The sequence below is a fragment of the Sarcophilus harrisii genome, chromosome 4 (genome assembly GCF_902635505.1).
Source record: "Sarcophilus harrisii chromosome 4, mSarHar1.11, whole genome shotgun sequence".
NCBI classification, from domain to species: domain Eukaryota; kingdom Metazoa; phylum Chordata; class Mammalia; order Dasyuromorphia; family Dasyuridae; genus Sarcophilus; species Sarcophilus harrisii.
Genome location: NC_045429.1, coordinates 402,467,588 through 402,491,873, shown reverse-complemented (window position 1 = coordinate 402,491,873; position 24,286 = coordinate 402,467,588). Strand labels below are relative to the sequence as shown.

Here is a 24,286-nt window from a genome sequence, read left to right as displayed (position 1 = left end):
TTTTAGAGAGGAAGAATCTTTCAAGGTTGGATTAAAGCAGATAAGCATTAAGTTCCTTTTCAAAGCTCCAATTCTATGATACTTCCTGGAGTATAACTTCCTGGAGAAATGATGGGCTGATTGATTTCCGCAGGATCACACAGCTTCTTTGTGTTACAAACAGGCCCTTAAACAAGGTCTTCCTTGGCTCCAAGGGGAATTTTCTGTTCAATTTGTCATTCTTACTCTGGTGATGTATTTGAAAGAAAACGACAGATTGTCCCTTCAGATGTGTTAGAGCAAGTTTGAATTGGCTTATGAGAATCAATTGTCAAATTTTAAGTGAGCATTCATTGTTGTTCAATTGGATCTCACTCTTTGTGGCTGCAGATGGGGTTTTCTAAGCAAAGATACTGAAATGGTTTGTCATTTCCTTCTCCAGAGGATTAAGGTTTATAAAGGGTAAGTGACTTGCCCAGTTTCACATAATAAGTGTGTGAAACGAGATTTGAACTCAAGATTTCCTGATTCCAGGTTCAGTATTCTAACCAGTGAATCATCTCCCTGGGGACATTTTTATCGTGGGAATTTTAAATGTGAATATTTGAGAAAAGTTACAAAAATTAGTGCTTAATTTAGTATTGTATTGATTGTCCAATACAATCGATCAATTATCTGATTGTCCAGATAAGAAAATGATGGAGAAAATGTTAGTAATGCAATTAAAACTTTAAAGTATATTGTGGGTACGGGGGGGGGGGGTTGAGTTGATTATTATATTAAACATTTATCAGCATGTCCCTGCATCTCCTGGTTAAATTATGAAGGGAAAAAAAACATTGCTTTTGAAAATACTTTTAAAGCAAAATGAATTTATTTCTCCAATCAGTTGATGTGGACAATATCTTCCACACTACTTTCAACTCATCAAAAAGACTAATGGGATTTGTGCTACTAAACTTAAATTTGAAAAATTGTACCCTTGCCCATTCAAGTAGTCATTATTTTTAGGCAGGATGGTTTCTGCTACACAATTATAGATTAGTCATTCATATAGCACCTGTCATCAGAATAGCAAAATTCCAGGAAGGCAAAGTCCAGCATAAGTCATTAAGCCCAGCTCTATGTTGTTTTACTTCAACCTTTTTAATATTCGATTTTGTTCTCATTGAACTCTCTGAGAAGTTCCCAGAGCTGGAAAATGTATTGATAGCAGTCAAATAATGGAATATTAAGGTCAAAATAATACAAACACCCTGCTTTCTTTCAGAAAGAAACTGAATTGTTGAAACTGTGCCATGTCATCGTCAGGACCCTACCTTCCTTAGAGTTCACATTACATTTTCACATTACAAGAACAATACTGTCTTCCTAGTAGTGCTTATGACGTGGACTGAATGATACTAACAGAAGTATTTTTATTAAAATCATAATGAACAATGTTGCTATCCTTTAGGAATGACATGATGCTCTAACAAATGTATTTCCAAATGAGGCTAACTCTATATTTCAGGCCCTTTAACTCTGATTTTTTGAGAGATCTCACTCATAATGCAGACTCCCTCCTCCCTCACATTTTGCACACATGCCCTAAATTCAAGTGGAAATTTCCCCACAAGGAACATCAATCCATAAATCAGTACACCAATGGGATCTCTTGCTATTTTAGTGCATTTATTGTAATAACAATTTCTAAATGTAATTTAAAAATGCAATTTTCTACTGCTTAAATTAGCTAGCTGTACAATGTGCATTCTGATGGCACCTATGGATTATTCTCAATTGATTATAAAAATGGCAATTTGTTGCCTCGAATGATATTGTTCTGCATTAAACATAAGACTGAGTGAAATTGTTAGATTGTATGAAAACTGACAACTACCCACTTTTTGAAAGTTAGGGGGGAAAAGGTGGAGTCTCATGAAAGCAAAGATTTATTCTGCTTTTCTTTCTCCAAGAATGCCATTGAAAAATTATGGGTATTATGAAGTTCCCCATTTTCTCCATGATAAAAATACAAACACCTCTGTTTCACAATTTAAATCTTTCATTGTCTGGTTTCTACCTATTTTCCTGGAGTAATTTCTCACTATTTTCACATCACACAGCCAATCTACCAGAAAGGCTGGCCTTCTAAATGCTCTCCAAAATACAACGTTTCTATGGTCCACCACCACATTTTTGCACAGGCTGTTCCACACATAATGCTGCCACACCTACACCTTTTAGAAAGCTAACCTTCCTTCAGTGTTCAGCTCAAGTGTATGTTTTATATGAGGTCTTTCTAGATCCTTCTAATAAACATTGCTTTGCTCTCACTACTCCTATACCCCCCCAAAAAAAGATACCTTTCTATTTACTGTGCATACTTTGTATGCACTTAGCCATTTACATGTTCATCTCTTTAACCCCTATCCCCAGTAGAATATATGCATTTTAAGAGCCGGGACTAATTCATAATTAACTTTGTACTTCCAGAGTATAATAAATTGCCTGACACAGAGACAACTCTTAATAAATATTTGTTGAGAGAATTCATTGGGACTGATCCTTGCAATATGGCAAGGGAAGTGAAGTTTTTTCACCAAAAAAGTATCTTGATATAGGAAGGCAAATCAACATTTTTAAAGTGCAGAGTGCTCAGTTGGCTAAAATAATATCCATTAGACATAGTAGTAAACAAGTGTTCTGAAAGAGTTACTTTATCTCACATGGGCAAGCACTCATTTTAAATGCACTTAATTCTCAGTTCTTCATGCTAATGGGGGAAATTTATTCCAAGTAATCCAAATGAGTACAAAAAACAATTCTTTCTTTGTTTCTTTCCTTTGTCTTCTTCCATTTTTCTTCCTTTTCTAATTTTTTTCTCTTCCTTCCTTCCTTTTTCTTTTGTTCTCTCTCTCTTTCTCTTTCTCTCTCTCTCTCTCTCTCTCTCCCCCCCCCTTCCCACTCTGTATGTGTTTCTCTGTATCTCTCTCTCTGTCTCTCTATCTCTGTTTCTCTCTGTCTCTCTCATTCACTCCTTCCTTTTCTCCCTTCCAAATGCTCTACCAAAGCTTTTTGGGTCCCTTGGGAAATGAGGATGTCAGTACTTCAGATCCAATGAGTAAAAGAGATGTTCTTAGAATAAAGGCATAATTTGTAGCATTCTACAAGCATTGAGTCACAAGTTGACTATTGAAACATTTCTCTCTTCTATTAGGTTTTGTTGATATCTTCATCAGGATCTAGTCATGACTAGTAACTCATGACTTGAACAATTTAAACCTTCCTAGAATTCTTATCTGTTACAGAGAAATACACTGAATAATTCAAGCATTAAAATGAGAAAGATGGTGAAATGGCTTTAGGAATTACTTTTAAATTGTTAATAATAATACAAACAATAATAACTACTTGTGCACAGGAGATAATCCAGGAAGAATGTGGGTGTTCAATAACTTCATAAAACTTCCCCAGAGTGGATAAGATTTTTTGACAAAATAAGGAGCAACCTGGAGAAAGGAATAACTATTTGGGAGGGAAATTGAACTGTAACTTATAATCTTTAGAAAATTACCTAATTTACTGTTAAATGATTTGCCTGTGGCCATACAACTAATTCTATCAAAAATATGATTGGGAGGGGAAGAAATATTTTTGCATTTAGGAATACTTTATGCCAAATGTCTTCCCAAATCATAAATTCAAAGAAAAACAAGGTTTGGTTTTTTTGTTGTAGGTATTTTGCCTTTTTTTTTTTAAATGAATGGGTAATGTTTGGCCCAGCCTCTATCTATGATTTCATCAATGTGAGAAATCCCTGGTATAGAAATGTCTTCCTCAGATACACACACACACACACACACACACACACAAACAGAGAGAGAGAGGCAATTGCCAGGAACTTAAAAAGCTTCCTGGGGGCACTAAACAGTTCGGTGACTTGGCCAGTGTTACATATCTAGTCATTGATAGGAGCAAAACTTCAACTCTGGTCTTCCAGTTTCCAAAGCCCACCCTTTAGCTATTTCACTATGCTATCTCACAGCCTTCATTTAACAAAGTATGAAAAACACAAAAACAAAAAAAATATTTGGAACTAATACATAAACCCTTAATTTCTACCACCACATTTTTTCTATTTATGCTAAAGATTAGTTTATTTTCAAGAAACTTTTATTTTACCTTATTTAAAAAACAAAATAGAGGCTTCTTATACTGAAATACTGGGATAATTGGATTGATGGTGCATAATACTGGGGTCACTTACATTTTCCCCTAAATACCAATTTCTATTTAAAATCAATAAGAAATTCTGAAGCCATTCCAATAATCACCCTTAAGTATCATATTAAAGGGATTTAGCTGTGTGATCTGTTTTAAACTGCTCTCAGGAACAATTGGCTGCTTTTCACAGGAGTTAAAAGAAAAGATGGATGAGCTCTTGCCCTTGATCCCAGTCCTGGAACAGTACAAAACGGATGCCAAGTTAATCACCCAGTTCAAAGAGGAAATTAGGAATCTGTCTGCAGTCCTCACAGGAATTCAGGAAGAAATTGGGGCCTATGACTATGAGGAACTGCATCAGAGAGTACTCAGCTTAGAAACCAGACTTCGAGACTGCATGAAGAAACTAAGTAAGTTAAATGATTTTATTTACTTTTCTGAGTTGTATATTTATCTTTACTAAAAACTAATCTTTTGCTTTTGTTATATCAAAGATGGCTGTTCTTAGAAGCCATGAAAGCCTTTTGTTGTTGTTGTTGTTGTTGTTGTTGTTGTTGTTGTTGTTGTTGTTGTTGTTGTTGTTGTTGTTGTTGTTGTTGCTGCTGCTGCTGCTGCTGAGGCAATTGGGGTTAAGTGACTTTCCCAAGGTCGCACAGCCAGGAAATGTTAAGTGTCTGAGACCAGATTTAAACTCAGGCCCTGTTGACTTCAGAGCTGGTGCTCTATCCACTATAACAACTAGCTTTTCCCAAGCAAGCCTTCTTAAACTCATGTATTGCGGTGATAAAAAATAATTTACTTATTACAAGGAGAGTCTATATGATTGGAAAAGAAAATTCTTTGACTTTTTTTTTGAAGAAGTCAGGGTTAAATGTCTTGCCCAGAATCACAAAGCTATTACTTGTTTGAGGTCTGATTTGAATTCTAATCCTCCTGCTTCAGGGTCAGTTCTCTATCTACTGTACTACCCAGCTATTCCAGAAGTCATTTTGATTTGAATATATTTTCAAAATCAAATGGTTTGGTTTTACTTTTAATAACAGAATAATATTCCATTATTTCTTCTCAAATGTGTCATGAGAGTTATCCTGGAAGAGTGAATAGAAATCCAACCTCTATGTGAGAAAGTCTTGAGTACAAATATTGTCTCTGATACATAAGGATTGGTTGACTTTGGCAAGATGATTTCTCATGTCCCTGGTCAACTATTTGATAAAGATATTTGGGAGACAGAAAGAAAGACACAAGATTAGATTCAAAAACTATTGCAATCAGCATACTCCACAAAGATGCATATCTCTAATATTTGTCTCATTAGCCAGTATAAGTGAGTTTCTTGTCTCAGTAAGGAAGCAATGATCCCATTCCTCATGACCTTCAGAGAGAGAGAAAGAGAGAGCTCATTACTTACTCCAGAAGCCACTTGGATAACTTTAATACTTCATAATTTTATTCTGTCATAAAACCTAAATGTATCTACCTCTCTGTAGCTTCCAAAAACTTCTTAGTTCTACCTAGAGGAGCCAAGCAAATGAGTGTACAAATTCCCGAGAAAAGATGCTTTATCAATTCTAAGCTTTCTCTTCTCCATCCTAAATTACCCGAGGTCTTTCAAATGATCACGTGAACATTAACTTTAAGGTTCTTCACCATCTAAATTATCTTCTCCCAGGCAACTTCCAACATAACAATGTTCCTCTGGAAGTAGATTCTAAAATGAATTAAGTATTCAGTAGTATTTAAAGATACTTGATTTAAAAATGACTGACTTCCTGGGAAACTTGGTACCATTTTAGTAAGATGAAAATCATAAGATCAGAAATACAACTAAATACAGAATAAAGTGAAGATCCATGCTTCCATTATATAATCTTTAAAGTCTCTTTCATCTCTAAATATCTTTAATAATATAGCAAAAAAAATATGCAATGATTTAAGCTTTAGAAAATGCTTTCTTCACAGATCTCTGGAAGGTCAAGTGTGAAAATATCAATGTACACAGGAAAAAGAGCATTGACTCAGAGGTCTGAATTAAAATCCTATATATATATTACCATGATTTTGCAAATCATCTATCCTCCCTGAATCCTACTGTCCTAATTTATAAAATAAAGGGATTGGGCTATGTGGCTTTTGAGATCTATTCCCCCTCAGATTCTATGATTCTATGATACTCCTTTATCAAAGAGAAAACCAAGGTTCAAATAAGTTATCACACAGACTGAAAATGTTAGTGCCAGGATTCAAGATTAATGATTCCATAAATAAAGCAGAAACTGTTACTACTGGGTGGTCCCTCTAACAGCCTTGTAAATGGAAAAGAATATCATATATATGACCAATGACTCTTTGCCTATAAGGTTACTAAAATAGTGGGAATGCTACTATGTGGAATCAAGGACAATATCCTAGAACTTTCTGGAAAATAGAAGTGGGCAAAACTCCACCAAAGTATGTTCAGTACTCTGCAGAATTATGGTGTCAGTGGTTAAAATCCATCTGCCAAAATCTGTCTTTTGGCAGACAAAAGCCAAAGACAATATTCCTGATTCATAGATAGAATTCATATTATTTGTCCATGAGTTGACTGCAAAATCATTGCTCTCTTCTATGGTAGGATATGGCTTGAATTTTGTTGGTATCTATATCTACTACTTCATAAACTTTATGAGTTGGTGATTTCACTTAGGTCCTCCTGGGATTCGTGTCTACAACACAGATATAAAATGAGCAATTGGCCATGAACTGAAATGGGAAGGAAGGTGAAGCTCTTTCAGGAACTAACTCTATGTTGTTAAGAAAAAAAAGAATGCTTGCACATAGAAGATACTCCAGGGAGCACTTGGTTCCTCATTAACTTCAGAAAAATGTTTCCCTTGAGTAGAGTAAGATTATGTGTTAGAATAAGGAGTGAGCAGAAGAAAGAAGTAAAAGTTTGGAAAAAATACATGGGGCAATTGATAAAGTGCTGGGTCTGGAATCAGGAAAACCTAATTTCAAATCTGCCCTCAAAATTTGCCTCTTTGCAACTTCCTCCTATTTTATTCTTCTCTTTTTGTGTTGTTTTCAATTATTTTCAGTAATGTTAACTCTTCCTACCCTATCAGGGATTTTATTGGCAAAGATACTGGAAATGAATTGCCATTCCCTTCTCCAGGTAATTTTACAGATGAGAAAATTGAGGCAAACAGGTTAAATGATTTTTTCCGGATAACAAAGCTATGGAATGTCTGAGGCCAGATTTAGACTCAAAAAGATGAGTCTTCCTGACTCCAGGTCCTGTACTCTACTACCTCTGCAGTTAAGCAAAATATGTCTAATCATTGTTCCATGTGACAAAACTTAAATATTTTATGATAGTTGCCATGCTCCCTATGAATCTTCTTTTCCCCAGTCCCTTCTAATGATCCTAATAAACATGAACTGGACACCTTTTACCCTACTAAATGTGTATTTTTTTAATGCCCTTGCTTAAATCTGTATAGAAACATTCCTCTTAAGGGTTAGATGGCAGTGTTTCAAATATATAAAATTTCAACTTTAACAAATTTGTAGTTTGTAGTTATAAGAAGACAAATTTAGATCTTTGTCTTCTCATCAAGATTTCATCAAGTCTGATAATTTTATTTTGATGATGAGGGCATTAGACCTAGGGGAAAAACATGGTTTTCCCAGTCATACAACTAGTAAATGTCTGAAGAAATTTCAAACCCAGATCTTTCTGATTCCAAATCCAAGGAAGCATTCATAACACCACAATGATAAAGATCCAGACAAATTGTCTTGTAAATAAAATGTAGTGTTACCATAGAAGGAGACAATTGCAGAATCATCTATTCCTGAGATGTTGCATATATTCCACTGTATCTCAACAGTAGAACGAAATCTGAATGCTTCACTTTATGTTGACCTCTACTACAATAATCAAAGAATACCACTTTCTATCAAAGCCATTTAAAAACATCATTTCCTCGAGAAATGCTGAAATTAAAAATATAAAGAGAAACCCTAAACTAGTAGCAAAAAGTCATCCAACTCATCAGTGGCCATCATTCTGAAGGGAAAGACTATGTGGATTCCTTTTCATAATTGTTGTTTCCAGAGATAAGGGAGCAATTGCCATATTTATGCATAAGGGAGCAATTGCCACATTTATGCAACATATACATGCATACATAGCATACACATATATGTACATGTACAGGTACATGTACATATATGTATGTGTATAGATATCTTTATCTACGTATAGGTATGTAAATATGTGATCCACTTCATTTTCACTAGAAATGATGTGGTTAGAAAAAACATGAGAATGTTGTCTTTGTCACTTTTATTTAAATTAAACAACTCCTTGTTATATTCTGCTTTCATAATAAGAATAGTTTGGGTTACTTCATAGGTTACGCTATCTTTGGCTGGAATAAAGAAAAATTTAAGAGTCATCATGAGAGCCTCAGAGAAGAGAAGACTTGAGTTAGTAGATGTAGATAGAAAGAACCTTTAAGGATATTTATTACAATCCCCACATTTTACAAATGAGGAAATAGACACAGAAATATTAAAGGATTTGCCCAAAATCCCATAAGTATGGGGGAGTCAGTGATAAGATTTAAGGCAGACTCTCTGTCTCTAGGATGAGTGTTGTTTCTGTCCTGCCTCTGACCTATGCCTATGTGAAACACTGTGCATGTCCCAAAAAACTAGATTTGGAATGCATCTTCACATTAACCTCCAAACAAATAAATACCTTCTTTGCCAAAAGAGAAAATACTGCAATACTCAGAGTATAGATAACAGTGTAAGAAGCTAATTATATGTCTTCTAGGAATGGGAGATTCTCCCTGTTCAAACATAGAAATGTTAGTTTTTGTTCCATCTCCATTTAAGGGCATCAGTTAACTACTCAGTACCTCTCTCAAAGGCTACAAACTGAAAATCCAGTACCAATCTGCACTGGTACAGGGAGACTCCTCACCATGTTTTTTCTACACCAATAGGATCACAGATTCAGGTTTAAAAAAAGGAAAAATCCACTAAAGTTAAGGATTAGAAGGAGCCTCAAAAGTTTTCTAGTTGACTAAATAGCAATTCCGTTCTGTAAAATCAAGAATAAGTTCATTCAATCTCAATTTGAAGATCTTCAGTGATAAAGAACTTTATTTTAATTATTTTTAGATCTAATCATTAGAGAGTTTAACTTTACATAATGTTAAAAACTTAAAAACCACCTCTTTGTAACATCTGACTTTGTTCTCAATTCTACCTTTCAAGGCTAGCTAAACAGATTTAAATCATTTTCCCTTTTGAAACACAGGAAAATGTCCTGAGATGACCTATGCCTACTACTTAGTTTGGATCTTTTTGTTTTTGTTCCAATGTAACTGGCATCAAACTTAGAGGGAAAGGGAAGACTCAGTTCAAATAAACAAATTTTTAGAAAACTACATAGAGTGCCTACTGTGAACAAGTCCCTATCCAATGTTGTGGATATTATCATAAAATTATTACCAGCTAAAATATCTGGTTATATTTTCAGATAATACTAGGGCAGATTTTTGGTCCATATTGGCTCTGTTCTTGTTGGTTTGCCTTATAAGAACCTCTTTTTGCCTCCCATGGATTTGTTGTCACCAATATAAGGCTCCAGGTTCTGGGAATGAGTTCATTGTTTGTTTCCTGGATTCATATCATAAATTCTAGCCCACAGCCCCTCCCACTATTTACAGTCTAGGCATCTGTTATGGACAGATGGACTCTCCTAAAACAGTGTGGCAGACAATAGAATGCTCTAACCTAGAAAGATCCTGAAATTTAGAAGGAGCTATGTGAGAGTTAGTGTAATGTTAGAGTGAGACTCTCACATTTTAGTGTGAGAATAGGACTGAATTCTAACTTTTTATTTTGGAATAATCTAGCCTTATTGGGCTGGAAATCCTGCCTCTTGTTTATTTGTTTATTTATCTGGCACACCTCTCAGCATCATAGGCTCAAGGGAATGTATCTCTATTGCCATGCCTGTGCCCTGGTATTTAGTAGATACATTTGGAATTTAGATATGAAAGGGATAGCCTGTATAGTCACCAATTCCAAGCTGTTTTGATTATTATTGGAATTGAGGCTCTTCAGTTCAATAATTCCACTACTGATTAAGCATCCATTGGTGGCAAGCATTCTGCCAGGTACTGAGGATATAAAAAGAAAAATGAAATGATCCTTACCTTTATGAAGCTTTCATTCTTCCTCATGGAGAGAATAGAGAATGCAGTGCTCAAACATTAAATAGGTATTTGAATACAGTTAAGAGTTCTGGAATCCATAGAACTAGATTCAAATCTCACTTTTAACATTAATATCTTTGCAATACTGAGAAAGTCAGTAAATTTCTCTCTTTCTCAGTTTCCAAAACTTTAAAATTGAGCTCCAATAGCTGAGAGACTTTCCAACTCTCGATTAAGGATCCCAAACCATTTAACATCTATGATCCTCAGTTTCTTCATCAATCAAAAGATTCAAGTGCCTCTAAAGTCCTTTTAACCTCTAGACCTCTGATATATGATGCTGTAGTTCCAATGAAGTAAATGTTTTCTTTGATAATGATTATAATTTATCCATGACTCTCTATCCTCTGTAATTCTTTTTTCATATCCCCCAAAAAGTTATCACAAAGCATGCTGAAGTCCTTATTTGTGTTGTCTCGATACTGTAAAGGTTCAGTGAAGTGCACAGACCATCCAAGTAATATTTCTTATTCAAGATGTCACCAACAATTTTTTTGGCAACATAAAAAGTACACAGATAGAAAATAATAAAAGAAATAAAAGAGTACTAGCAACTAAGGAAAATCAAAAAGATCTCAGCAACATCTCAACTAAACTTTGAAGAAAATTAAGGATTTTAAGAGAAGGCAAAAAGAGAGTAGGTTCTAAATTCAGAGCCTAGCCTTTGCAAAAGCTTGATGATTAGTCATAAAGTCAATCTTTTCAGTCATTAATAGGCCAATGTGACTGGAATACAAAGTGTATGAAGGGGAACACTATAAAATACATCAGAAAAGTAGATGTGATTCACATTGTGAAGGGTTTTAAATGTAAAAGGTAAGAATTTTATGTTTTTTCTTGGGGCAGTGTTTCAGTTGGATCTTTATATCCTATAATTAAATAGTCATAAGGTTAATAGAGTCCATTAGCATTTGATCCAAGTCGTATCTGCTTTATAAAAAAGGAAGTAGAACTACTCAAATATTTCTCTTTATATGACTTACTCTGTATGTCAGTTCTAAGTATGTACTGAACACCCTCTAGGTATAGAACATACCTATAGCATGTAAAACATAGTCAAATATAAATATGTACCTGTATAATTTCAGAAAACACTTGTGCATATCCCAAGAGACTAGAGTTGGAAAGCATCTTCCCAATAACTACTAACCAAATGAATCCCTTCCCTGACAAAAGAGAAAACATTACAATATGGAGAGTATAGATAATAATGTAAAAAATTAAATATATACCTTCAAGAAATGGAAGAATGACCCTGTTTAAGTACATAGAGATGTTAACTTTTGTTCCATGCTATATTCATGATTCCAGTGGTAACAAATAACTTGAACAATTTATAATATATGCATTTTGTAACCTATTTTGCCACTCAGTGGGCAGATAACCAAAGGAGACCCAATTAACTTGGTAGATACCAGCTGGAATGCTGTATACTGTTAGGTATCTCCCAGAAACACAGAGATAGGATGTATAAAAAATACAAGTGGGTTTCTACACATCATCTGTTTCACCCATAATTTGTACTGTTAAAACCAAGAGTCATCAGAGAGTTTAATATTGTTAGAACCATATGACAATATTATTGTCAATCAATAAGCATTTATTAAATACCGACTGTGTACCAGGTACTCTGATAAGCACTGAGGATACTTGTGAAAAAGAAAAGCTCAGTTGATAAATACCCTCAAGGATATCGCCACCTAATGGAGAAATCAACACAAAAGCAAATATACAAACAAGCTAAATACATAAAAAGTAGGAAATAATTGAGAGGAAAGAAATTGGAATTAAGAGTGTTTGGGAAAGCTTTCCTGTAAAAGAGAGATTTTAGAAAAAACTTAAAGGAATTCAAGGAGGCCAATAGGTAGAGATGGGGAGGTGGAACAATTCACCTCCACTTGGCCAAAATCACCCTGGTCGTAAATTTAAAAGCCAGAATTGTTTTGATTTTTATTGAGATTCATTGTAGATGAGTGGCAGTTGTACTGCACTTGGAGTAAGGGTTCAAATCCCAGATCCAATGCTTAGTAGCTATGTCAATGAATTGTTCTAAACTACAGTTTCCTCATATGAAAGAGAAATATGATATTTGTATTATGTACTTAATATGTTCATTGTGATGAGCATGCTTATGGATGGTATTCAGTTAAAAACATAACCAACTTGTCATTTGTGTTATTAAATTAAAGATTTTGGGGGAAAACATAAATATTTCAACAATATTCCCTATTGGCCCTAAAAAGAGAACATTAAAAAGGTATCATAATGGAATATACAGAATGACAGATTTGGAGACAGAAACCTAGATTTAATTCTTACCTCTATCTCTTTCTACTTGTGTGATCTTGGATGAATGCTTTAAACTATGTAAGACTCATTTTCCTCACCTTTAAAACAGAGAGGAAGGCTAGTTAATATTTGTGGTTCTTTTGAACTCTAAACTATTTTGTCACTGTGATTCTTTAAGTGGCCAGCTTACTGCTATGGATGGACTGAGCTGAATAGAAGAATTATGATTAATTCAACAGTATAAGTTTTTTTTTTTCAAACAAACACTATAATTACATGGTTTTTTTTTCAAAATTTAGCTAAAATACAATAATTAAAGTTTTTGGTTTTGGTTCCCCTTCTGATATGTAAGTGTATGTGTGTGTGTGTGTGGGTGTGTGTGTGTGTGTGCATGTGCGTGTGTGTGTAAGTGTAAAAGATGTGACTGTGACTCTTAAGCTTTCTATTTCACTTTTTTAAATCTCTCCAATAACTTCCATGGCACAGTATTGTGCTAGGGCAATGGTTTGGTGCCATCTAGTGAATCTCAAAATATTTCCATTTACATAGAGGTTCGTGAGAATCAATATTTAATAGGAATATAAGTAATAATTAATAATTAGAGAATTATTAGAAATTAAAAAGGCTTATTCTGTAATCCTGTCATTTCTTTTTGTAGCCAGTAATCAAATAAAGTGAATGACAAACAATAATCTTATTTTCAAATAAAACATTTATTGTCATATCTGAGTCAGCAAAGCAATGTGTAATAAATGTCCAAAACTTCACAAATACTTTTTAAACCTAAAGAGGTTTGGAAATATAAGTTTTCTCTCTATTCTATTTTTATTGACTCTATTCCTTCTTTCCTACTATGAGGCTCCAATATGTCTTGCCAAGTTACCTGATACTAGGCAGAGTCCAGTCATTCTAATCAAGAGTTCCTCAAAGTCTCAGGAGGAGAAAGACATATAAGAATCAAAAAATGAAGCAAAAGACCAGAGTTAGCTAATATAGTCAAAGAAAGAAAATTTAGAAAATCCTCAAATTAAAGAAGGAAAATGGGTTCCTCTTTTAGCCAACAATGTAAGGCAAAAGTTTTTGTTATGCAAAAAATCTTTAAAATGTGAGAATCTTATTCTCCTCTTTATTCTAGGACTTTATGATTAAGGTACAATAGAAATACCTCTGAATGTAAATCAAAAAATTCAGATCTAAAGCCTGGCTCTACTATTTATTACCTGTATAGACTTAGCTAAGTTTCTTAGATTTCAATTTCTTCATGTGTAAAGTGAAGACTGAATTAGATAATCTCAAAGACTCTTTCCACCTCTGAATCAAATATTATCAAAGTCTCAAGTACATTGTGGTTCTTTTATATGATCTCAAATTCTCTGACCCTCAACCCCTAAATCATTCACTGGACACTTAGCCTTGGCTTTGTTTGAAAATCAATGCCTCATAGGTCATATGATATGATAAGAAAATAAATTTGGCTTCTCTGGATCCATGGTGTCTAGTAGTGTCTGAAAATGAAGAAGTACTCAACATATGATTAAGATAATAAATGATGATGATAGTGGTGATGATAACAATATGAACATATGTTTAACTTGCTCAAGATAGCAAGTGAATAGGATATCATTCTTATGATATTTATATGAATTAAGTAGAGATTATAAAATGAAGAATATAATATTTGGAAAGGGGCATGATAATTGTTTTCAATACCTTGTAAATAACACCTAAAAAAGTGAGATTAGACTTATTCTGCATGACTCCAGAAGACAGAACTAGGAATGATGGATAGAAATGTCAAAAAGAAAAATTTAAGCTTAATCTCAATATTTTAAAAAATTCCAGACAATAAGTACACCGCAAAATTAGCATGAGCTACCAGAGAAGATAATGATTTCCTATTTGTTGAATTTGTTCAGTTAGAAATGGAATGGCCACTTTTTGGAAATATTGTAGAGGAGATCATCCTTGGACACACTGGGACTATATTTCCTCTAATTTCCCTTACAAATTCAAGATTCTGTGATTCTGTAAATATTTTAAAGTAATTTAGGAAAATTATACATAAAAAAGAAAGAAAAGTAACATATAAGTGGTTTCCTTGGCTGATCCTAAAACTAAAAGTTATAGTAGACATTTTTTTTAATTACATTTAATAATCTCTGCTAGAAGATCTTTCCTGAGAGGAATGTCACCACCTTTAAGACAGCACCTTGCATTTTAGAACAACATTTACTATTGAAAAGTTCATCTACATATAGAATCAGAAACAGTTTCTCTGAGGCTTTTACCCATTAGTTCTAGCCGTCTGCCTTCTGGCCAATCAAAATAAGTTTTCTTTCTTTCACGAGAATACCCTTAAATATTTTAAGACAAATATATTCTTCTATTCTGAGTCCTCTCTTCTCTAGTTTTAGTCTCCCAAGTTCTTTCAATGCATGTGCATAGGGTGGGAAGAAAGAATTAATTTTTTTTTTTCCTAAAAGAACTTTTATAAGGAAACTGAAGGGAAAACAGAGAAAACAGAAGTAATCAAGCTTGAAGAGCAACTAGGTGGCACAGTGGATATAGTGCTAGACCTGGAGTTAGGGAAAGCTCATCTTCCTGAATTCAAATCTGGCCTCAGACACATACCAGTTGCATAACACTAGACATGTCAGTTAACCCTGTTTGTCACAGGGTTCTTATCTGTAAAATGAGCTAAAAAAGAAAATGATAACCATTCCAGTATCTTTATAAGAAAATCCCAGATAGGGTCACAAAGTCAGCAATGACTGAAATAACTGAACAACAACAATAAAGCTTAAAATATAACTACAGGTTGCTGAAGCTAAAGTTCTGCTTCCTGGCCCTAACCATCATTCCTTTAAATTTTATTTTGGATAAGCATTTGTTAAAAGGCCATTATGAAAAGTAGAATTGCATAGGGATAACGGGTCAGCCTCAGAGAAAGGAAAACCAGAGTTCAAGTACGTCACAGGTTGGAGATATGGCCCTGGGGGAAAAAAAAAAAAAAAGACAATTTAATTACTTAGTACTCTGGCCAACTCTCTAATGCTATAAATTGCAAAAAAAAAAAAAAAAAAAAGGCATCTAGTTTCATTGCAAGAAAGAGTTCCTTCATCAAGAACTTCCCTATGGCTAGTAAATGATTCTCCGTCCAAAATAAATAATTATTTATAGAATTCTTACAGAAATATTATGCTTTTTTTATTATGATAAGGAGATGATCCAGGGACCTTGAAAGCTATGTCAATAGTTTCTGTCTACCATGTTTTAAGGCTTTGGATACAGGCTGAGGGACAGACTTTGCAATCTAATCTGATTCACATATCCCAGTAGCCTTCAAAACAGTAATGACTGAGGATATTCTGTCTTTGGCTCTAGACTTGGCTCTAGGCTCTCTCTCTATCTGAAATATGGATCCTGAAGAATTGTAGGTAGCCTGGACTATTTAAATAGAACAGAACAAATGCAAGAGCTGCAGACTTCTGACTCATTAGTTAAAAAAGAAATAAGTACTTTCTGTACAGCACATCTGAAGGAAATTCCTTTATTCATTGATTAAATATGAGTGAACCATTGGCAGCTTCTTAGAATTCCATTTTAATATTTATATTTTATCTATTAAAAATTACAAGGAAATTATCTGTACAAAACTTTCAGGAAAATATGCAAAAAGGAGAGAGAGACAGAAAGAGAGGAGGCTTTTAATTTTAAAAATATAACAAATTTTACTGAAAATAATAATAGCACCTAACTCAAAGGGTTATTGTAGAGCTACATATAAGATAATGTACATGAAGCACCTTGCAAACCTTAAAGGACTACATAAATGCCAGCCATTATTATCATTATTAATAACTCAATCAACACTTAATTCAACTCATTTCAACATATATTAGCTATTATATAAAATGTACAGTGCCGAGACATCCAAAAAAGATAAAAAATATATAACATATGTTTTCTCACACAGATTAAATATGTACATAAATACTTCAGATAGAAAAATTTTAAATTATAGGTATAAAAATTTGGCCCTACATAGTGTCTTTTAATGGTCATAAAGTGATTTAAATTGCCTATTGCTATGGAGCCTGATCTTTGTCAAGCAAGCCTTTGTGACAGGGAGAAAAATCTGAGTAAAACTGGGATGCAGAAGATAAGTATTAACTTGTATGGAGGTGATTCATCACTAGCAGTGGTGTGTGTGTGTGTGTGTGTGTGTGTGTGTGTGTGTGTGTGTGTGTTATAGGGAAGGGAACATAGTGAGATGAGTCAAGCAAGTATCAACCAGTTATATAAACATAAAAAATCAGTAGGATTTTTAGGTATTTTGCAGAACTGGCAGCTATGGTTAACAATTTAGACAATCAACTTGTGCTGTGAGCAAACAGCTATTTCAAGCTTGCTCATCCTACCCAGCAGTAATCTGCCAAGAAGTCTCAGCAATGTTTACAATAAATGATTAAAAAAATTGCAGTCTTAGGAAAGTTCTGAGGAAGAAATGGTCAGGTGTTATAGAATCTCTAAATTAGTATATCAGATTCAAGGAAACTAGAAAAAATGATTTTTAAAAGATGCCAACATAAATAGTTATTTCATTAGAATAATGAGTACTTTTTTAGAACTTCAATTCAGTTATTTTGTGTTACTAGAAAAGACTAAATTCATCAGCTGTAACAAAAGTAATATGTCAAAAAATAACATTTCTACATCGCACAACTTAAGATTCTTCCAGTAAGAAACTGATTCTTTCAGGAAAACAATGAAAGTAAAATCTAAACCAACCCAAACCAAACTTTATAACCCCTTGAGCAAATGAAATATAAATGCCCAAGGCCCAAAGCATTACACTTTGAATTCCTCATATTAATGTTTCATTTGTCTCATGAAAAACTCATAATTATATCTAAATGTTGTCCTTTGTTCCTACTCTACATGTATATGTGTGCATTTGTGTGAATCAGGAAAGATATAACACTTTTACATAAGACTGAAGAATTAATCACTCCAGAGTCTACCTTTTGGGAAAACAATGGTAGAAAAATGCACACTATGATATATAATATCATGCTAACTAAAGTAATTCCCCTCCTTTGTTTTTAGGATCTGATCATTTCACTTCTCAAGTTGTGATAAATATGTAAGCTTCTTGCTATAATAATGAAGAAGAAAGCAGCATTATTTGGTGAAAGGAGTGGAAAACAAGAAAGAAATAAAGAGGCCAGATGCAGATAAGATGATACAGGAGAATAAAAGAGAAATGGCACATCTTAAATTGCCTGAGTTATGTGCAATCTTTGGACAGTTCTGAAAAGTCAGCATTTACTGCCACATACCACTGAATAAATATATTCACTACAGGTTTTATTAAAATAATTTCTTTAGTCACAATAAATATTTTGGATTTCTGTTTTGTTTTCATATCTTTTGCTTAGACTTCAGTATTTTTGAAGGATAGACTTCTTCCTTGAATTTCTTCCTGGAAGGTAGTATATGGTTCTAGCCAAGTCATTACATTTTCACCTTTCAGCATCTCCTGGCAATCCAATCAATACATAGTGATGCACTCTATAAAAACAGAAGTCTTGAACTTTGAGAGTTTTCTTGCTTATTCTGTACTATTCTGTTTAGACTTTTTTATATTACGAAAACCTAATGCCTATTTCAGGTACTGTAGAAGGGAATTTGCATGGAATTGTATTTCAGAGATGCCTTTCTCAGGAAATACATATTTTCTAACTGAAAATCACAGTTATGACCTTTTATAATAATGGTCAGTGGTTAATGGAATGGGAAAGAATGGGAAAGAAATGCTTACTATTGAAGAATACTTTTTGAATCCAGCACATCAGAACAGCTGCTGAACTGTCTCTTTTATTTACTCAGAAAGCACAATAAATTACTTTCAAGTCTTCTCAGTCTAAAGTCAACTACAACCCCTTGAGCAAAGAAAATATAAATGTCCAAGGACCAAAATGGTAAAATGTAAACTCCCCATCTGAAAGCTCCATGTGTTTGTCATATATGATATCTCTATGAAAAACTCATGATTATACCTAGAATATTTTCATTTTTTTCCTATTCTGTGTGCGAGTGTGAATCGTTCCATGTCCATGAAATGTACTTATGTTTTTTTTTTTTTTTTTTCTCATTTCAGCATGTGGCAAGTTGATGAAAATCACAGGTCCTATTACAGTCAAGACATCTGGAACTCGATTTGGAGCTTGGATGACAGATCCTTTAGCATCAGAAAAAAATAACCGAGTATGTTGTTGCCCCAAATATCTTTGCCTTTCTTTGAAGTTTTCTTTACATTCTAACTTTACAAAGACATAAACTTTCTTCTGGGGTATATATTACTTATGTTTTTGCATATTTTATTTAATTCATGATGCTAGCCACTCAAAATGAGTATGTCAAAATTACTGTGATACATTATTCCTCACTAAAAAGTTTCAGTCTCATCAGTTGTAGTTTTCATTCATCTTATTTTTATGAAAAATCATAGGAAATAGTTCATTGAAGTTATATAGAGTTTTTACATTTATATTTATAAAATGTATTCATTGAAGGAAAGATTTCCTGATGATGTAGAAAATGAAGTAGAGTCAGTATCTAGGTTCAAAGCCAGGCTCTGCACTTGTTTTTAGCAAGTCACTTGGGACCTCAATTTCCCCATCTTTAAAATGATGAAGTTTATAAGGATGACTTCTCAGCTCTTTTCCAGCAATATATTTCTTATTAAATGCTAGAAACTTCTATGAATTTATGCAGTAAGGGAATGACAGGAAAATAGAAGACAGGAAACTCAGCAAATGAGAAAAAGGAAAAAGGGAAACAATGAAAAGTGTGACAAATGTAGAACCAAGCATTTGGGTATAAATACTGGTTGTGCCACCCACTATCTGAATGATCTTGATTAAGTAATTTAAGATCAATAGATCTCTTTTTTCTCCCCTATAAAATGAGAGGGCTACACTAGCTTGCCTATGAGGTAGCTTCTAGCTCTAAAGCTATGAGAGGATCCCAGGGGAAATGTTCCAGGTATTAAATTCAGCAATATTTACAATCTTCTTGTTCTTCCCTCTGATGTTTTCATGAATTGGGAATGGCAAACTACTACAATGGAACTTTGGGAAAATGCTATCTGAATTTTCAAATTCAGTATAATTTAACCCTTTGGGCACCTGACCTAAGGTGGTTCAGTTGTTGATGTAAAAGGAAACAAAGAATTCATTGTGGGTCATTTTCTCATAATAAATTCATCCTATGAAACCTAAAGTTAGTATTAAAGTGATGATCCAATATAATCATAATCCAAAGACAAACAAGATACTTGGAAAAATAGGCCCTAGACTATGAAATCTTAGACATTTCTGTAAAAATATAGATTCTTGCTCCAGATGGGGAGATAGAATAAAATGTATGTCATTCAAGGTAATTTTCCTCAAAAACAGTTTGCACAGTACTTGACATATAGTAGGAATTTAATAAATATTTGTTTCCCTTCTCAACACTTGTCTCTTTTCCCAATATAAGGAGAGCTAAAATGTCTACAAATGCTTTAGACCTTTCTTTTAATTTTGTTTTTTGGAAGAGAGTCAAGAATTGTAATTTTATTGGCATAAGAATGATAGAAACAAATCTCTATATCATTGCAGATTATTAACTGTTTCTTAGAGAATTGACAGTTCTTTGAGATTTGAATACAGGTCTTCCTGACACCAATGCAGACTATCTACTAAGCTTCAGTAGATATCTCTTAGATCCTTCTTATGACATAATATTTAAATTGAATTATTTCAACAAATTTTATTAAACAGTTACTACCTAGATAGCAAGGATACACAAAAATCAAGATACTTTCTGACTTTGGTGGAGGAGCGGAGGGGTAGGGAGGGGAGATAAAATAGCAGATCAAAGCATGAAAATAATTTGGCTTTCAAAATCTTCATATATACATTATATATATATATATATATATATATATATATATATATATATACATACACATGTACATATATATACATATCTGTATTGATATCTGCTAGTTTGCATGGTTTTAGATTTTTTAATAAGAATGCAAATAAGTTGAATTGATTTTTTTTTATTCCCTCCAGGTTTGGTACATGGATAGTTACACTAATAATAAGATTGTTCGTGAATATAAATCAATTGCAGACTTTGTCAGTGGAGCTGAATCAAGGACATATAACCTCCCTTTCAAATGGGCAGGGACTAACCATGTGGTCTATAATGGTTCCCTCTATTTTAACAAGTATCAGAGTAATATCATCATCAAGTACAGCTTTGACACAGGAAGAGTGCTGGCTCAGAGGAGCCTGGAATATGCTGGCTTTCATAATGTTTACCCTTACACATGGGGTGGTTTCTCTGACATCGATCTGATGGCTGATGAGATTGGACTGTGGGCAGTATATGCAACCAACCAGAACGCAGGCAACATTGTCATCAGCCAGCTTAATCAAGATACCCTGGAGGTGATGAAGAGCTGGAGTACTGGCTATCCCAAAAGGAGCGCTGGAGAATCCTTCATGATCTGTGGGACCCTATATGTCACCAACTCTCATTTAACTGGAGCCAAGGTTTATTATTCTTATTCTACCAAAACCTCCACATATGAGTACACAGATATCCCGTTCCATAACCAATATTTTCACATATCCATGCTTGACTACAATGCAAGAGATAGAGCTCTGTATGCCTGGAACAACGGACATCAGGTCCTGTTCAATGTCACCCTTTTCCACATCATTAAGACAGAGGATGACACATAAGTGTTGCTTTATTTTTTATTTATTTTTTAATTTTTCAATTATCTTAGTGTCATTTGTGATAAACTCTAAAGCATCTCATATTTTTTTCTGTAGTATGTGTTTTTTTCATCATTTGCCAAAAAGCATTTTATACTATTAGAGTGTGTCACAAAAACACCCAAGACTGTCCTAAGATGACCCATTGGAAATGCATCTTAATTATTGGATCTGCAAGGCGAATCATGACCTTGTGTGAAAAGCACTAAAGAGAATTTGAGTGACTAAAGTCAAGGTTTCCAAAAGATTAATGATCTGCCTTATATTTGAGTCAGAGACTAATGGTGGCTTAAATGCATGAATGTCTTTTTTTACTTCTGTCCTTTTTTTAATCTGTCGATTTGTTGCTCCACATCAGGAAATATTTTGGTAGTAATTGGAAGCAAAAAGAATACTTTTCCCTCCCATTCATTTCTTAAAAGATAAAAAAAAATATTCAAGGATCTGGTTTACTTGGGAAAATTAATGTCCATCATTTTGCTGTTACCTAATTCTCTGATGCGGTGCTGTAAAGTACATTTTTAAACCTCTTGCTAACATTTTACTGGCAATATGTATTTCTACCATTGTAACCACCATTGTGCAATTGTATCTCTTCACTTCTGTGAAAGTAAACTAAGTACTATTTTTTATAAAATACATTGAAGTCGAATTTCAGTGATGATTATGGATGGGCTTGAAAGGAATCAAGAAGGTCTCATGCTCTCATGTTGGGCCCTTTCTATAAACACTGTAAACCTTAAAAAGATAATGGGAAAATTAGCTTCCCATTAATTCATTTCAATTCAAATGGATTCAAGAAGTATTACCTAATTATGTAATACATGGTAGGCACTGTCTAAGGGATTCAAAAGCAAAAATGAAAAATTACCTCTAGCCTCAAAGAACTTACAGTCTATTTGGAGGATATACATTATATACATAGGGAAAAAAATAATCTCAAAGCAGGAATTTTACCCTCACTATATATAATGGATCATCAGCAACTAAGAATAACAAAAGTAGTCCAGCACAACTGGTTTGATACAAAATGTATTGCATACTATTCATTGCAATTGTCTGAAGAATCTATCCAGTCCAATAAAGTATGAGTAGAGGAGTATAGAATCATCTGCCTATCTTACATAACTCATTGTCTTTGCTAAAAGAATTTACCCCTCTCAAGAGAAGAAAAAACCGTCAGTGCTATTTTCCTATACTAAAACTCAAAACTTGAAATTAATGTAAACAGAATAACTAAATTTTAACTAATAATTTCAAAGACCATAGAATCATAGAAATTTGAAATTGCTAGGGCTCTTTGGGTCCATTTTACCCAATTCATATCTGACCAAGAATCTCTTCCATAACACATATGATAGATGGTCATTTAACCTTTACTGGAAGATCTACCTTTTGGGGAGAGCTGCTACTTTTGAAGGCAACCTTTTATTCCAGTGTGTGATAGATGTAATTGTGAAAATCTTCTTTCAACTGTATATCACTCCTAATTTGTCTTTTGGAATCAAGCAGAAAAAAATCTAATCTTCTTTCTGGGTGATAAGCCCCACACATACTTTGAGATGGCTACTATGCCTCCTTATAACAGTTAACCATTTTCAAAAATACAGTTTTGGAAAACTGACATATGTTGCCAATGGCAAATATAAGGTCATATTTATACTAACAAATAGTGAATCATGCAGTTTTAAAAATATAAATGTTAATTTTTTAAAGGTAACAACTTAAACTAAAGTCAAATTTCATCAGCAAAACAATCATTTATGACATTTTGACCAAAAAATTATAGATGTAAATCTTTTTGCTTGTATTCAACTCATTTTTCATTCCTCAGTGAAGACTGTATCCATACTTATATGAGAATAGCATAAATTTCAGTAAAAAAAAAAAAGTCTAATTTTCAATTTGGGGCAACTCTGATTACTTGCACTTGAAAATTATCTTTTCCATTTACACAAGAGAAAATCAATGATTTCTATTTCATTTCAAAAATTTATTCTAATAGTTTGGGTAATTCTGATAGCAAGACTTGAAAAATCCTGGAAGATTCAAACAACCAAGGCATTTATATTAGCCCAATTTTTAAAAAATCATCAAATATAGATAACTTGGAATAGTAAGTCTTTGTATCAGGGAAGAAGAAAGCTCCATTAAATTCTGAAACAATAATTTTCTAAGTGGGTGGATTCAATTAGATAGATGATTATTCGTTTTCTTTTCTACAATTGCTATCATGTGGTATATTTAACCCCAAGATGATTACAGTTTATTTGCCAGGTGCACAGTTCTTAAAGAACTTAGGTTCCCATTTTAAGATTTCTTCATTATTACAATAAGTGGGACAACATGAACTTTTGTATGATTTGTATTAAGCACAAAGAGAAATTCAGTTTTTTATCAATCAATGATTGTCATGTTAATACCTGAGACAAAATGCAACTTACTCAAAAACCTAGTAGTCTCAAACCTTTATCCAGGATAATAAACTTTATAGAAAATGACGTAATATTTCTGAAAGTTGAGCTGATAGAAATGAATATTTAACAATACCTAATTTATATGACATTTTAAGATTTATAAAAACACTTTACATATATGTTTAGAAGAATAAGTAAGTTACTTCATTTAATCTTCACAATAAATCTGTATATTATCCCCATTTTATAACTGAGAGAGATGATGTGACTT

The 24,286-nt window shown here is 33.5% G+C and overlaps 1 protein-coding gene across 3 annotated transcripts in view; it reads left to right on the top strand.

Moving 5' to 3' along the window:
* OLFM3 (olfactomedin 3) overlaps positions 1-23,518 on the top strand; it is a 279,241-nt gene extending 255,723 nt beyond the window's left edge. For all 3 annotated transcript variants that reach the window (XM_031967171.1, XM_023503407.2, XM_003769697.4), the window contains 3 exons: positions 4,379-4,598; positions 18,922-19,028; positions 20,885-23,518. In XM_031967171.1, coding sequence (XP_031823031.1) covers positions 4,379-4,598; positions 18,922-19,028; positions 20,885-21,562 — 1,005 coding nt within the window. In that variant the 3' untranslated portion in view covers positions 21,563-23,518. The remainder of the gene's footprint in view (positions 1-4,378; positions 4,599-18,921; positions 19,029-20,884) is intronic.
* Positions 23,519-24,286: the final 768 nt, after the last annotated feature.